Raw genomic sequence first — 16238 nt, 5'->3', positions numbered from 1 at the left:
AGAGGAGGGACAGTGGATACATTTGTAGGAGAATGTTGGAGACAGAGAGGAAGGCCAAAGAGGAGATTCACGGATGCCGTGAGGAAAGACATGCAGGTAGTTGGAGTCAGAGTAGAGGATGCAGAGAATAGGGAAAGATGGAAATGAATGACTTGCTGTGGCAACCCCTACAAAGGGACAAACCGAAAGGAGAAGAAGAAGAATTGGTTATATCACAACTGTCATTTTTAAATTTTTAGAATTCAGAAAATCTATTTTTAATTTTAACACTTTAGCCACAGCCCTGCGATTGGCTGGCGACCAGCTCAGGGTGTCCCCCGCCTACTACCCGAAGACAGCTGGGATAGGTTTCAGCACGCCCCGCAACCCTTGTGAGGATAAGCAGATTAGAAAATGGATGGATGGACTTTAGCCAGATAAAATATTGGATGCAACCTTTTTAGAAATGCACAACTCATCTTTATATATGATACATTTATTTAAAAAAGAAAAGCAAAAGCTTTTACAATTGTGGCATTGATGCAAAGTCTACAGTATCATCTCTTCATCTTCCAAGTTGGCCTCGTTCATCTCCTCAGACTGTTCTTGATCATCATCATCATCATCCTGGCTATTCTCCTCCTCCTGCCCTAATGCCCTCTTCATGCCCCTCTGCTTGGACAGGGCCACAGCATAGTGGATGTTGTAGAGGTTGAAGTCACAGCTGAAGAATGAAATCAAGGACAAATCAAAATTAGTTTTCAGATTTAAATCCATTTGGAATTTTATAGACCAGGTGTGTCACAGTCACTTCTATCGCAGGCCACAGTGTAGTCACAGCTTCTCAAAGAGAGCTGTTGTGAGTGTGTGTGTGTGTGTGTGTTTATGTTAAATCACCTCAATGTATTCTGTATACACAGTGGACACTTATTATACACTTATTATAAATATTTTGAACAATGTATTGAGTTTCCAATCGAAGTAATGAATGGAATTTAGTGACAACTACATATGCATTCTATTGTTCAATTCAATTTATACATCCATTTTCCGAACCGCTTGATCCTCACTCGGGTCGCGGGGGGTGCTGGAGCCTATCCCACCCGTCTTCGGGCAGTAGGCGTGGGACACCCTAAATCGGTTGCCAGCCAATCGCAGGGCACACAGAGGCGAACAACCACCCACGCCCACACTCACACCTAGGGGCAATTTAGAGCGTCCAATCGGCCTGCCATGCATGTTTTTGGAATGTGGGAGGAAACCGGAGCACCCGGAGAAAACGCACGCAGGCCCGGGGAGAACATGAAGACTCCACACAGGGAGGACGGAGCTGGAATCGAACCCGGTACCTCTGCACTGTGAAGCCGACTTGCTAACCACTGGACTACCGGGCCGCCCCCAATTCAATTTATATTAAGGTAGAAAAATTGAAGACGATTGCAAAGTTTGTTACAGGTTTCTGCTTAAATGAAAAATATATATTTGAAAAAAATATATTTAGCAAGAACCACGAATGAGAAACATTTAATTTGCTTTGGCGGGCCAGAAAGAAATTGATGTGGCGAGCGATCTGGTTCCGGGGCCTTGAGTTTGACACATGATGACAACAAAAGGGGGATGATGATGATGATTAAGTTGATTATCATAATGATGAGACTTACAGTTTGGCCAGGTTGTCCCAGTGTCTCTGGATGCTCTTCTGCAAAGCTTGCAATGTGGGCAGTATGGCTGCTGATCTACACATCAAACACTACTGTGAGATCTTGTACTGCATTCTGCATTCAACTGAATTGAGAGCGGGAGCAAACCTGTTCTTGAGCTTTTGTCCATGCAACATGAGCAGGCTCTGGGCCCAAGTCATGTAGAACTGTAAGTGACCTGACTTCTCCAAACATGCTGCCACGAAGCCCAGCAACTTCTCCACATAAATGTCAGGGAGCGTCCCACAAACGACTGGAACTGGAAGAGAAAACGCGTTACATTGCACGCAGTACAGCTGTGGAGCTGCCCACTTGAAATTGTTTTATATTCCTATATTTATAGTTTCATCTGTAAATATACCACAAATATTGATCCCAAAGTACTAACAAAAAAATGACACACTATTACATTACTCTCAACAATAAATAGATTTATAAATTATTTGATTTATCACTGTAACACACTTCCTTGACACCAATTACTACTTTGTTTGCTATGGTTTGGTGCAATCTTGTGGCCAGTAGCGTGTAAAAAGAAAAGGCACCAACAAATGCAAACAAGTGGATTTGACAATAGCAAGCACGGCGAGACAGAGTTCAAAGTAGTTCACTCACTCTGCTCGTGCGGTACCGTCTCTAGCACCTCCTGTTTGAGAGCCTTTTCATTGAGTCGGAATGCCAAAACGATGGCAGCCGCCCACTCCTTATGCCGCAACTGTTTGCGTATGCTGGCCGGTGTTACGTCTAAATCAAGGTCATAGGGGTCAAAGACCAAAGATCCGTCGAGAGAGTAGATGAGCAGGCCTTCGGTGGTTGTGGCCGCCCAACTGCACCCTAAAAAGGGAAGTCAAGACAAACCACATCAAAGCCGAGATTCCCCCCCGCCCCCCCAATATATCTTTTTTAATACATTTCATTTATATGTCTTCTGTCACATACCTGTTGGAGAGAAGCGCAACGAACTGACTCGGATCTCAGGCTTAAAGTGTCTGGAGCTCATATCACCTTGGGGGTGCAGACAAAATTTTCAAATTGTATATATATACACATGAATGTCACAAATAAGAAGGAGTTCCACCACAAAGCCTAACAATCATGCCAGATAGTGGTAGATTCTTTCCTTCCAGGTAGTTCTGGGGATTACGACCGTGAGCCACTTAGCAGCTCGCCACCTGGTTTTGAATAAATCAGCATAGGGTCAAATAACCCTAGGGTCAAATAACCTTGAAATGAAGTGAAATGGCATCAACTCATTCCAGTCCCTCAAAAAACACCAATATCTTTCTTTTGTGTTCTTGTAAAACAAAATAGCATTGTATTTTATTTTTAAAAACATGCTATGTTTGATCTGATGTCCATGGAGATGTTAGTGCACATCAATAAAACCAGAGCTCTCAACTGCTTCATTTTATCTCTTTTAGTTAATGGTGAGAGATGGGGTAGACCCACGATAGATTATGCAACCATCATTGTCAAAGATGATGTCAACAATCGGGCTGTTCACACGGCAAGATTTGGTCCGGTGCTACGCCGGGGCTGCCCCAGTAGAGCATTCACACGTGCAAATTAGCTCCGGCGTAGCCCCGGAAAAAGGCTTACACTGGACCCAAATTTGATCCACCTCAGGGAGATGGTTTAAAAATTTGCTCCGGAGCAAATGCTCGTTTGCGAAGCAGCACCAATGTAAATTTGCACGTGTAAACGCAAGTGGGTTAAATTTGCTCCAGAGCAAATGCTTGTGAAGAGTACGTATGGCGAGAATGCGTTGCTTTCGTGCTCTGTCGGACTTCCGTCATGCGTTTGTTTAATAACGACACAAGACTTGGCTGGTAACATCTTTCCTTTTGTAGGAGACTTGAGTGTCTCTGAGTTGTTTGTTCCTTTGTTGTTTGTTTACAACCCCCCGACCCCCATAGAATTTATTTTGTGATTTCCTCTCTTGATTTTCTGTTTGGCGCATTAGTGTTTGCTTTTCTGAGTGTCATTGAAGTCATCGTTGATTTACGTTTTCTTAGGCGGTCACTCTCGAGCAGAAGGCACGGAGACCGAGAAGGAGAAGGACGTGCCGGTCCAGTAGTCGCTTGAGTTGTGTATATACAGTAGGTTTTAAAAAAAACCAACACGACAGCTCGTTTGTTTTCTGTCGTTTTGCTCCCCTGCAGAAACTGCCGTGTGAACACAAGTGGGGCTGCGCCGACGCTGTGCCGATGCTGTCACGCTCAGCGGCTTTGTACGTGTGAACGCTCCACACAATTTGCTGCGGTGCAAAATATATCGCAACAAAATACAACGGTGCAGCGCCGGAGCAAATGTGTGCCGTGTGAAAAGCCCTAATGTGTCTTGGTAAGCGAGGTAATCAAAGCCGACATCTTACCCCTCTTCACTCCAGGGAGACTAATGCTGACCCCGTCTTTGTCTCCGGCTCCCTCGTCCACCAGAGCGAGGCTGCCAAACTCCGTCATCTTACGTCGGTCCAGGAACTCCTGAAGATAGGATACGAGCACCTCCGTCAATTCAGCCTCAGCGAATCTTCCATGCTGCTAAATGTGCAGCCAGACCTCCATGGCGTCAAAGGACAAGTTGCACGAGATCTCAAACTTCTTCAAGAGCATCTGTTCCTTGACGTTGTTGATGCAGACAAACTTGGATTGGCCACCACTTAGAATGGAATCCCCGTCAGCAGAGTAACACAGTGATGTGAAGCACCTAAATGCGGCACAAGTGACATTTTAGCATTCACTGGGGGAGCGTGACTTGAAGAAGGGAGGAGGTCTAGTCATTCACTTGGCCTTGGACAACTGCTTCGCGGTGACTTTATCAGACTCTTTGCGGCCCATCTCCAGGTCATGACGTCCTGCCACTGAGCTGACCTGTGTCGCTGTGTTGGGGTTCCAGAAGGAGATTTCTCCATTCAGCGTGGCCACTGCCAGCTCTTGACCATCAGGGCGGTAAGTCACTGACAAAGCTGAAGTGGCCAAACAAAATAATAAGGAAGCAAATAACAAATGAAGAGTTTTTATTTAACCTTCTTGTCCCTCTGTCTAGTCATCAGTGTCTACCTTGCTTATTTTGTAACCATTTTAGCGGTGTTAATGCAAATGTAATAAAACCTTTCCAGTGGTGGGCATTTTTGTCTTAATTTGTTGTCTCCAACTTCAGCTTTTTAAAAAATATATCATTAATTTGTCAAAGGATATCAAAATTCCACATAAATAGTTGAAGTGGAACCTTATTCGGAAGAAAAGTGTGGGCACCAGAAAAGGTTATCTTGACTTGACTTTTGTAATCAATTCATTTTTTTTACTGAATGTATTTGATATAGAAGGCAACTGATGTGCTTATTCCATGTATATCTAACCAAAAAAAATACACAAGAATGGTTGCTTCTTCTCACACTGCTATTTTAAGCTAATAATTATTGATATTAGTTAAAAACGCTATGCAGTAAAAGAAGCAAAAATGTTGCAGCATCTTGGAAATTTCAGAATATGCTGTGTCAAAAATGGCCACAAACAATCTGAAAGGGCAGTCAAATCAAACAAGGCCTGACTTTTAAGTAACATGAATGCAAATTGTTTACCATCAGTGGTGAGGTGAAGCGTCTCCTTCACTTGCCAGCTGTCATTCATGTCCCACAATCGGATGGTCCGATCCCACGAGGAACTGGCCAGGATTGACTGAACTGGACTGAAACACAAGCAGCTAACGGGACCCTCGTGGCCACCTAAAACCTGACCAATCACAGGAAGCGTAGGGATAACATTTGCATTTACACTCATTCAAATTTGACACCTTTTGACATTTAAGCAATTTAATACGTCATTTTTTTACCGCAGAATTTTTTTTATCTTTCCTTAAGTGCGCCAAAATGCAGACAAATGAAAATATGTCATTATTTTTGGACAGGTGCTACGTTAAGGCTGTTCCAGGTCAAATTTAACCCATAAATACAATCATTTACATTCTACATGTTAAATGATCTACAGGGGATAATTTGACATCAACATTGTTTCAAGGATATTTTGTGTGTGCCTAAAAAATTACAGTATGTAAGGTTTAAAGTAAGAGCGTACCTCCAGCAGTCTTCCAGTTTGCATGGACCACAGGAAAATCTCAAAGGAATCCTGAGCCCCTGCGCTCACCAGCTCCCCACTCGTATCTACTGCAAGCGTAGAGAACTGCGCGGGGCGAGGCGACGTGAATGTTCTGAAGTTTCGGTACCTGAAGCAGAAGAATGAATGTAAGTCCTATGAACTGTTCAGACCTAATTTCTCATCTATCATGTCTGACGCATGACTACCTGTGAAGGTCAAACGCTCTTACAGTCCCGTCCAGAGAGGCGCTCACCACAACAAAGCCACTGGAGGTGAAGGCGACATTGGTTACGCTACTGGTGTGCTCTGTGAAGGTGACGAAGCAAAGGCAGCTGTTGGTGTTCCAGATTTTGACCTAGAAAAATGGAGAACATTCAACACCATGAAAGCTTGTTGCTGTACAAATGAAACAATTGTACCGTAAAATCTTGTGAAGAATGTGTTGACATTTGTACTTTGTGTTGCACGTTAAAAAAATTGTTGTGAGTGGGATTCAGATGGGCCGTTGCTCAGTGAAATTAAAAAACAACAACAAAATGAAGCAACTGTGGTACAAAAATGCACTCTGAGTCGTTGGGATAAACAGTCAAACATTCAAACACAAAATGAAAACACTCTCAAAGAGCATTGACCAGACATTCACACCGAACTAAGTGTGTGATGACCACGTACAAGGCCACGCCCCTGAATATTATAGTATATCTGTGTGTGCGTGTGTGTATATACATTTTTGCTTACGGTAATTACATGTTATAAAACCATCCATCATCCCTTATCTAAACGACACGTTTTATTAAGTTTTAACATGTGTTTGTATACTCATTTTAATATATTATTCTAGATGTCTTCATTACAAACATAACAAAAAAGGTGGGGTAATTTTTGGTTGTGTGGAATGATTCATGGCATTTCAGAGGGAAAAATTGATTCAATATACTTGGACAGTGACATATTAGCTTGGTGATGGAAGACATTAAACTTTTAAGTCAACTTTCCACCTTACAGTATTTGCTTTTGTACTCACTTTGCCATCATCTCCTCCTGTGGCGATGTACTGCCCGTCTGGCGAGTAAGCCAGCGACGCCAAGTTGTTAAAGTGTCCCTGCTGTTTGAAGACGTACGATTCGCTCTGCCACTCCCACACAAGAAGCTGACCCATCCCTGGAACAACAACTGCATTTAACAACAGCCAAAAGTCACACACCACCATAAAATGAATCCTCTCTCACCCGAGCAGCCAAAGGCAATCCAGTCGCCAGAGCAGTTTAGGGCCACGGAAGCAATTTTCTGGTCTGATATACTAAAAGGCGAAACACGATCATTGTGGATTAAAACGTCCCCTCGCAGGCTTTCACTGAACATCAACTGTCTCTAACCTGAGTGAGTGGATGAGGTTAACCTCCGGAAGTTCATGCAGGTGGAAGATTCCAGAGGAAAAACCTGTGACCAGGATGTGTGTGGGCTTGTGATAGGCAGCCGCTGTCAGGTTTGTAAAGTCGCGCTCCTTGTTGAAGAAGTGCCTACAAGAGTAGAGGGCGAACATTTCAGAAAGGGCATCGCATCCCACCATCCTGTGGCGGGACTCAGACGATGTGAGAGGTCGACAAATGTGAACATATGTGGAAGTTAACTGACTTGCTAATCTGCTTGTATTGGACTTTCTTAGTTTTCTTATCACTTTTGGACTTTTGAGCTTTCCCTCTGATGACCTCTCCCTCTTGGGCTTCCTCCACTCTCTCTTCATCCTCCTCCTCCTCCTCCTCATCCTTTCTCTGCATCTTGGGTTTGTCTGGTTTATTCTTCAAAACGAGGGAGTCCAGCTCTGTGTCACTCTCCCAGAGGCACAGAACCCCGTCCTGGCTCACTGTGTACAGCTGCAGACCCACGCACACATTATTGTGGGATATTATCATTAGCTTTCGATTTATTGTGGGGAAAACAATGAAATAAAAGACTCACATCCAGACTGTCTTTCTCGAAGAAACATCCCACGATGATGTCCTTGTGTCCACCCAGCGTGTAGTAGGTCAGATTCATCCAACGCTCTGCACCAAACACCCACGTGGACATGTCCTTGCTGCCCACTACAAAACACCTGACGAAAAATACAAATCGGAGTGGGCCTTATTTAGTAAGAAGCAAAAGAGCAGGCGCTACATTGCATGCTCACTGACTTGAACAGATTGGGTGTGCTGCAGCAACACATGTAAAAGTGGTGGAGACAGTCAGCAGGTGACTCTACTTCACAATAAGTGGCAGTTTGACAGATATAAAAAGTAAATATTGCTTAAAAAAGGCTTCAATCTGCTGATTGCTACTCTCATCTGAAGGTTAAGAATAATTAAACTTTGTGTACCAGAAGAAACTACGTAGCCTCTGCTACCTGACTGGTAACATACAATCGGAAACCCTATAGGCCAACAATTAACATCTACAGTGTGTGGCAATGCTGTTAGCCTTTAAGCCAGTGTTTCCTAAATTTTATTGCCCCCCAATGCACATATTTCACACAAGAAGAAAACTTAGCAAAACAATGCACAAAATTTGGATACAGCTTAATTATGTATCTTCTGTCAACTAGCGGATGAGCATTTGATTGTTTTGTCTGTTGAAAAAATGTGATTCATAGATACACTGACCTTTTTTAAAAAAAAATAATAATAATTTTTGGTCATAATAATTGCCACTGGGTAATTTCCCACGGCGTTACTCTCAGGACACATGTATCTGTGACACACTGGTTGAGAATCACAGTTTTAAGCAATGGACATCTGAACCGCAATAGTGATGCAACGCATGCAGACAGATCATATAAGATAAGATAAGATAAGATATCCTTTCTTATCTTATATGATCTGTAACAATAATCACAGGCGTACATTCTTCAAACACTGCAAAGAAAAAACTGCCGCATTGAGAAGCCCCCACGTGGCCAAGGCGCGCACACCCGAATAAGAAGGAGCTTTGATTTTATTTAATGAGGTACTAATTGTATGATTGAAAGAATAATAATATTCTAACACTGTTATTTTAAATATATGCCGCGGGCCTCTAAAATATGGACGATAGGTCGTAAATGGCCCTCGGGCCATATTTTGTTATTGAGCATCGTTTTTCAAGTTAGAAAATGTATTACATATTTCGGGGGCATTTCCATTCATTTCAGTGGGGAAAGATTATTTGAGATAAAAATGTCTTGCGTCACAAGCATTGTTAAGAACCAAATTAAACTTGGATCTGAAGGCACCACTGTTTTTAAAACAGCCAAATTGGGTCCAGTGAGTTCTCAAGCTCTCTGCTCACTAACGTCAACGGTCTTGTTGCACTAACTTACTTGGAGTCATCAGTCCAGTCGATGCAGGTTGTTTCATCATAGGGACCGTGGTAACTTTTGTCTAACACAAAGGCATTGAATTCCCGCTGCTTGCCAGGAGCATGGTACATCAATGCAACATTCTCCTTCGTGACGACAAATTTTCTGTAAACCAAAAAAATAAAGCTCAGGTTGGTTCTTACACATTAAATTGGTCAATGTAACTGCGCACTTTATCAGACAGTTACCTGCCATCAGGTGAGAAGCGGATGCTATTGACAGGTTTATGAAAGTGGAAATGATGAAGGATGGCGCGTGTGATGAGACTGACCAGCAATGCTGCACCATCTGTGTAAACATACAGGATTTGTTTTAGTGTTTTAAGTATCACATGTTTCAGCAAAATATGAGACAAAAGAAAAATCTGTGGTCTGACCTTCATCAACCACGATTGCCACGTTCCCATTCGGTGAGATTCCCACGCATGTAATGTTCTTTGCAGTGCAGACTGGTAATGTCACCGATGTGTTGCTGAAGAATAGAAATATTACTTCCCTTTTCAATGTTTTATAAATGGCGTACAACACAAAACACTTACCTTTTGAGGTCAAAGATGGAGATTCGATTTCCAACTGGACTGATTACAGCGTTGCCGTCCTTAGAGAAACTTAGATTCCCCTGACGATAGACAGCTCCGAGCAGATTTGAAAACTTAATGACAGAGAATTTTAAATTTTAAATTTTTTCAACATAGTCAAAATGTTCAACAATGCACGGCAAGCAATCTATTCTGTTTGTCAGTAGTGGGGGAGTAACTTAACATTACTTAAGTATTTCTTTTTCTGACTACATTTTACTTTTACCTAAAACATTTTAAAACACACATCAGTATATTCTTGGGACTAATTATTCTTGAAAAAAAAAGTGTTTCTTTTTATACCGCTGCAGAAGACAACAATGCAACGTGTATGAAAGCATGGTATGATCAACCACAGTTAAGTTCTTGGTTGATTGAGATCTTAAGATCTTATAGAGGGGAAAACGTTAGGAGAGCGGTGTCATCATGAAATGTGAACCGGTGACCAATGACCCTTAAGATTTGGAGAAGCTTGCTATTCCTTACCTAAAGAGGATTTCTTTTTTCGTCAGAAAAATTAAATTAACGCCACTAGCTATTTTGTGTATTGACAAGTGTATAACAGAATTGTTACAAAAAGAAAAAAAATCGTTGGTACTTAAGTAAGTTTCAGAGTCTGCACTTTTACTCAGGAGCTGAACCAGTACCATCAACGTAATTTTTACAAAAGTATCCGTCCTGGTATTTAACTGGGAGTATTTTTTTCAGTTTGAATATTTATTCATTTAAGTATCTGTCCTTCTACTTGAACAATTGAAAAAGTGCGAATACTTTTGATTTCATCTGGTGCCGAATAAAATGGTAACAGCAACGTAACAACACGGTGAGGATGGGTTTGCTAACACGCATTTGGTAAATTAGTGAGCCGAACTTCAGCGTTGATTTGTGAGATTGTTTTGTAGTGAGCGGATTAATATATCAAAACAAACAAGACAGTATAATTAACATTTCGATTCTTCTGAGGAACGCTCTGGTCCAACTTCTACCGACCGAGCAAAGAATCGTCACTCACCTTATATGCAAACTTCATTTTGCTCGATATCCCTCGAATGGACTGTCCTGTATGGTCAATTTAATGCTGTGCAAATGTACAGGGGAATATTATTAAAAGATCTCACGATGACACACATGCTTGTTCATCTTGCGCCGCTCGCACGTGTTTACATTGTGTTGACACTTGGAACTTCCGCCTGTAGTTGAGTCACAGGGGTACATACGCGCCATCTGGCGGCAAGGAGGACCGACACTCGGTCAAAATGAAAATTTAGAAGAAAAATCCAATGTTTTATAAGTACGTGTCCAAAGATTTTAACATATACCAAAACACCGGTGAGGTTCGTAAAGTTTGGTACATTTATTTGATTTTTTTAAGATAAGGTAAGATATCCTTTATTTGTCCCACACTGGGGACATTTACAGCCTCCAGCAGCAAGAATGTGGGTAGAAAGAAGAAAGAAGAAAAAACAAAAAACCGTTCAATTAAGTGCAATATAAATAAAAAATGGATACATTTTGTATAACTGGATGTACATCATTTTGGAATGAACAAATGCACACACACTTGCATGTGTGTGCATTTTTTTAGTTCATACTGTATGTGTGTAGTTAGATGTGTTCACTTTGTCAAACAGAAATATTAATTGTTAAAAAATATATATTATCACAGGCAGTTCGGTATGTTTGATGTTGTACCAAGCCTTGCTCGTTGTTCTGAAGAGAGCCAACAGTGAGAAGTCCCAATGCTCGTATTTCTTTAGTATTTGCCAAAGCAGCTTATTTTTGTATATAGATTTATCGCAATAGAGTAGGTCATGTTCAGGGCAGTACGGTGGTAATTAGTTACTCTTATTTGTGGAACAACAGAAATATTTCATCCCGAAAACAAAAACAAACTTCATCACTTAAGAGTTTTGTGCCAGAGGTCAAAGCAGGGTACAACATGCAGCCGTACATATTTTTGCCCACCAAACGAGCATTCTACACAGCCATAGACAGTTTCTCTTCTTTGATTGCCCATGCCGCACAGTGCACATGGCCCCTTGGGGATGTTGTGTTTCAGGAGGTTGACGCGTGTGTGGGAGCTTTCCCTCAGGTAGCTGGTGGAGATATCGGTCATGCTGGCGGCTTTCTCGTAGTAGTCAGTCAGCGAGTCGTCCATGAAGGTTTCAGAGTGAGTGAGCTCTTCCATTGTTCTGTCATCTGCATGCACAAAAAGCATCTTGTCAAGATATGGTGGGAAAATGAATCAGTCGCTACGGCACCTGCTCTGAAGGGGTTCCCATAGATGATGCCTGACAGGAAGCGGCGCAGTCGGCCCATTGAGAAATGACCGATGAAGCCCCCCAGCTGCTCCCTGCTTTGCTCCTGTTCAAATCCACCTTGAGATCCAGGTGCAACGCAGATATCTGATCGAGCAAAATAACAAATAGTGTAGTAAACTTAATATAGTTGGTTACATACTTAAATAGACTTCCTGATCTCCTAAGGAGTGGTGTCAAACATGTTATGCCAAATAGCACCTACAAACAATTGTTCATTAACAATGAGACAGAAATTGTATTCAGTGTTTTACCACTGTAACAATATGCGCATATTGAAAATTAACAGTGTACTCAAACATAGGAAACAAAAAAAACATCTCTTGATAACGATGCAATTAAAATATTTTACTCCTAAAAGCTCAGTAAAAAATGTCCCAGAATAAAAATTTAAAATAAACCATTCTGTGTGTTAGTTGTCACAAACGGACGCATAATCAGCAAGGCAGTCTACAAGTGGACACTTTACAGCAGCCAACTTTATATGATCCCCAAGTGGAAATCTTCTTGCAGTCTGTATAAACATACTTTGCACACGCCAATCTTCTGCATGGACTCCAATGAGTCATTTCAGCTATGCGCAATTTAAAAGGAATGAGAGGGGCTTCTTTGATTGACAAGGAATCAAGTTGGTTGTGTTCACTCCCACAATGGCGCAAATGCCCATTTTGAATTACACTCATGTACGAAAAGACCATCAAATCGCACTTTGCGCTTGACTAATTGCAAGCACAAAATACTCTGTGTAGAAGAGCCTTCAGTGAAATACACATGAGTTTTTCATGTGACCTTGTAATTAGGAACCCATCATTTCAAACATAACACACTTCTCATATTTGAGGTGACTCACTGCCTTTCATCTTAATTCCAGAGCAAAACACTTTTACTTGAGAAGTGCACTTACAGGCTTGATTGTGTGTTGGTTAATGATGCGCGTGACCGTCTTACCGAGTCGCCCATCGAGTCGAACAAACAACTCGCAGATGCTGAAGGCGATGGTGGTGTGAGCCGGGATGACAATGGCCTTATCTCGGCCTTTTGGGTTCCTACCATCGTCTATCTGAAACTGCAGCAAAAAAACAGACAAACATGAAAGATCCATTTTAAGGTCATTTACATCCTTATCTATCTATCTATCTATCTATCTATCTATCTATCTATCTATCTATCTATCTATCTATCTATCTATCTATCTATCTATCTATCTATCTATCTATCTATCTATCTATCTATCTATCTATCTATCTATCTATCTATCTATCTATCTATCTATCTATCTATCTATCTATCTATCTATCTATCTATCTATCTATCTATCTATCTATCTATCTATCTATCTATCTATCTATCTATCTATCTATCTATCTATCTATCTATCTATCTATCTATCTATCTATCTATCTATCTATCTATCTATCTATCTATCTATCTATCTATCTATCTATCTATCTATCTATCTATCTATCTATCTATCTATCTATCTATCGAGATATATACCTGGGGAACAGTGAAGGATTTGTGTTTACCCTCATGGTGGCCCCCCTCATGCCAGCGTGGACCGTCAGAGAGCACTGGCGAGTGGTGCGTATGCTCTCCATGACGACACACAGGACACTCCATCCGTTGTCCCTAGATTGGCGGACCAGGCAGTGTTCCACATCCACTTTCCTTTAAAGCAGTTAATTTTCAGTACTGTGATTGTTTTCTATAAAGTCTTGCTGGTGGTTATGCATTAAACCTGGAAAATACTGGAGGGGCTTAACAGGCGCTAGACCGATTTTTGACAGGGCTATAGCATCCCTTAGCCCCAGTGTAGCGCCTTCCCTGCTCCAATGTCCTCAATTTCCGTCAGTGTAGAACAGTGGTCACCAACATGGTGCCCGCGGGCACCAGGTAGCCCGTGAAGACCACTTGAGTAGCCCGCCAGTGCCTGGACATTGTGATTTGCTAGTAGAAATTATGATTTAAAAATGCAAACATTGGCAGTACTGTGAGACATTTCGAAACACGATCAAAGTCTGACAATTTAAATCATTAAGTATTAAAAATAACACATCCTCATATTATTGAAGGTATTTTGGACAAATATGTTATTTCAGACGTGTATCAATTTGGTAGCCCTTCACACAATCGGTACACATGAAGTTGCTCTCACCCTCAAAAATGTTGGTGACACCTGGTGTAGAATAACATAATCATTTATTCACGGAAGTCCACTTCTCATATTCCTTCAGTCACAAGTATGTCAAACATCAATTGCATGTCTGACCTTCAGTTCAATTGAGAAAAATATGTTTTTTCTGGCCTATGATCATAGTTTACCATATGTCGGGAAAAAAATGATGATTTTCAGATCTGGTGTGAATGAATCTGATTGCAATACCTGGAGTTGAGTTCCCTCAGCAATGTAGGAACTTCCACCTCGTGTTTGGTCACAATGCCAAAGGAAGCTTTGACGGCCACCGAGTCGGAGCCGCTTACGTTGAAGCCCACGTCGTTGATGAGGTGGTTTCCAAGGCGGCCGTTGAGGGCCACGTCCGATTTGTCCTCATAGTTGAGAAGCTGATATGAGGATACACCTGATGAAAGTAAACCCCCTTTAATAACTCGCTTACGGTGTCTTCAGACTTTGGACCTGCTCCTCACATTCTCTCTACCTGCTGTGATCTCCTTCTCCCCTACCAGGATATCTTTCAGGGAGAATGCAGTGGAGGCATATTTGTTTTTTTTCTTCCAGAAACGCCTCTTTCTCTTCCTGGTGACAAGGCTGAGTGGCTGATAGCGGTCGGCCTCACTCAGGCTCGGGACGGGGATCAACCTCCCAGTGTCGCCCACCTGCTTGACAAAGTTCTTGGTCGCCGCTGCAAACATCTCAAATATAGAACCTGAAGCTCATACTATCCCTGCATCTCACGTTGGCTGTTAAATAATGCAGTGGTTGGAAGGTAATATGCGTGTTCACCTGGTCACCATGAGGCTGTAACGTCCTGTCACATGACCCCATGTTCTGGAAAAAATATATTATGCAGATTTTAAGTGCAAATGTATGACAGGAGAATGTATGACATCTTTTTGCACTGATAGTTTAATGAATGGATGAATTATTCATTTTGAACATGTGTGAGAGTGACATAAGAAAGAAACACTTAAAACAGACAAAATTAATTTAAGATAGAATAAAACCTAAAAAACAGCAACAACAAAATTTGAGCTCAGTGGCAAAAAAATAATAATGTGGAAATAATACTGGCCTTTTTTTATGAAAAGCATCCAGACTTTCAATCTTGAGATCACATAATGCTACAACGGCTCCCACAGAGTCAAGAAGGGTGGAGTTATTTTGCACTTCTAAAATAGTTGAAGTCGTCAGCTCTTTTCAACACTTTGAATTGGTGAATAACTTATTTAGGCCATGTGGTGACTGGTAATCAGTCGTAGGTGATCCAATATGAAATTGGCCATATTTGGGCATACATAAGGATTCTTTCCAACATGTAGTATGTCATTTACATATATGTATTTGTGGCTTCACTGCTTTCAGGCTTTTCTTTGACAAGTCCTCTGTAATTTTGTTTGCTTTTAGAATTGAATGGATGTATTGCACATAAATGCCCCAGGGCCTGTGGGCTCCTGACACCCGCTATAAAACAGTGCAATCGTCTCTCTGCCCCAAAAGCTGACCAGTTGATTAACTGGCAGTTTTTTTAAAATTTATGTCGTGATGTCAATTCTTATTTGTACTTCAGTGCGCTACAAATGTAATTATGTCATCTTCCTAATTTTCCATCACTGCCTCTCCTGCCTTTCCCCTTTGATACTCCCATCTTGGCATCATCATACACCAAAAGGATGATGCAACTTGCGCACAGTAAGTAGGAGTACCTACAAGGCCAGTCAAATGTTTGAACGCCTCTTCTCAATGACCAAGTGTGTCCAAATATTTTACTGGTGCTGTACTTACTGGTGCTGTACATACAAATAATGCAGTGTAAATATCAGTGTCCACATCAAAATTAACAGAAATACAATCTGTCAGCCAATGAAAAGAATCCACAAAACACTGATGTGTTGAATCTTGTCACTGCAAATCATGGTCAAAGGTCAGGCATAATAAATATTTTATTTATTTATTTATTTATTTATTGCCCCATCTTTCAAAATATGTATTTGATCCTGGAGGATTTTCATGCAGCCTTT

The 16238-nt window shown here is 41.4% G+C and overlaps 2 protein-coding genes across 2 annotated transcripts; both read right to left on the bottom strand.

Annotated features, from left to right (window-relative positions):
* Nucleotides 1-459: 459 nt before the first annotated feature.
* On the bottom strand, nucleotides 460-10909 carry pwp2h (PWP2 small subunit processome component). Its single transcript, XM_052057104.1, has 21 exons — nucleotides 10736-10909; nucleotides 9685-9797; nucleotides 9523-9617; nucleotides 9335-9434; nucleotides 9108-9251; nucleotides 7733-7868; nucleotides 7409-7647; nucleotides 7150-7293; nucleotides 7003-7073; nucleotides 6798-6934; nucleotides 5980-6128; nucleotides 5753-5900; nucleotides 5260-5410; nucleotides 4464-4644; nucleotides 4238-4385; nucleotides 4054-4162; nucleotides 2619-2684; nucleotides 2295-2513; nucleotides 1788-1938; nucleotides 1641-1715; nucleotides 460-703 (listed from the first exon to the last, which is right to left on the bottom strand). Exons 1-21 carry the CDS (start codon nucleotides 10751-10753, stop codon nucleotides 529-531), a joined length of 2769 nt encoding a protein of 922 aa, XP_051913064.1. The 5' UTR covers nucleotides 10754-10909; the 3' UTR covers nucleotides 460-528.
* Nucleotides 10910-11387: 478 nt separating this feature from the next.
* Nucleotides 11388-14973, bottom strand: pjvk (pejvakin). Its single transcript, XM_052057171.1, has 6 exons — nucleotides 14699-14973; nucleotides 14425-14620; nucleotides 13568-13709; nucleotides 12990-13107; nucleotides 11985-12128; nucleotides 11388-11922 (listed from the first exon to the last, which is right to left on the bottom strand). The coding sequence occupies exons 1-6, from the start codon at nucleotides 14910-14912 to the stop codon at nucleotides 11621-11623; spliced, it is 1116 nt and encodes a 371-aa protein (XP_051913131.1). The 5' UTR covers nucleotides 14913-14973; the 3' UTR covers nucleotides 11388-11620.
* Nucleotides 14974-16238: the final 1265 nt, after the last annotated feature.

The sequence above is a fragment of the Hippocampus zosterae genome, chromosome 2 (genome assembly GCF_025434085.1).
Source record: "Hippocampus zosterae strain Florida chromosome 2, ASM2543408v3, whole genome shotgun sequence".
Classification (NCBI taxonomy): domain Eukaryota; kingdom Metazoa; phylum Chordata; class Actinopteri; order Syngnathiformes; family Syngnathidae; genus Hippocampus; species Hippocampus zosterae.
This window is presented reverse-complemented; position numbering and strand designations above follow the sequence as displayed.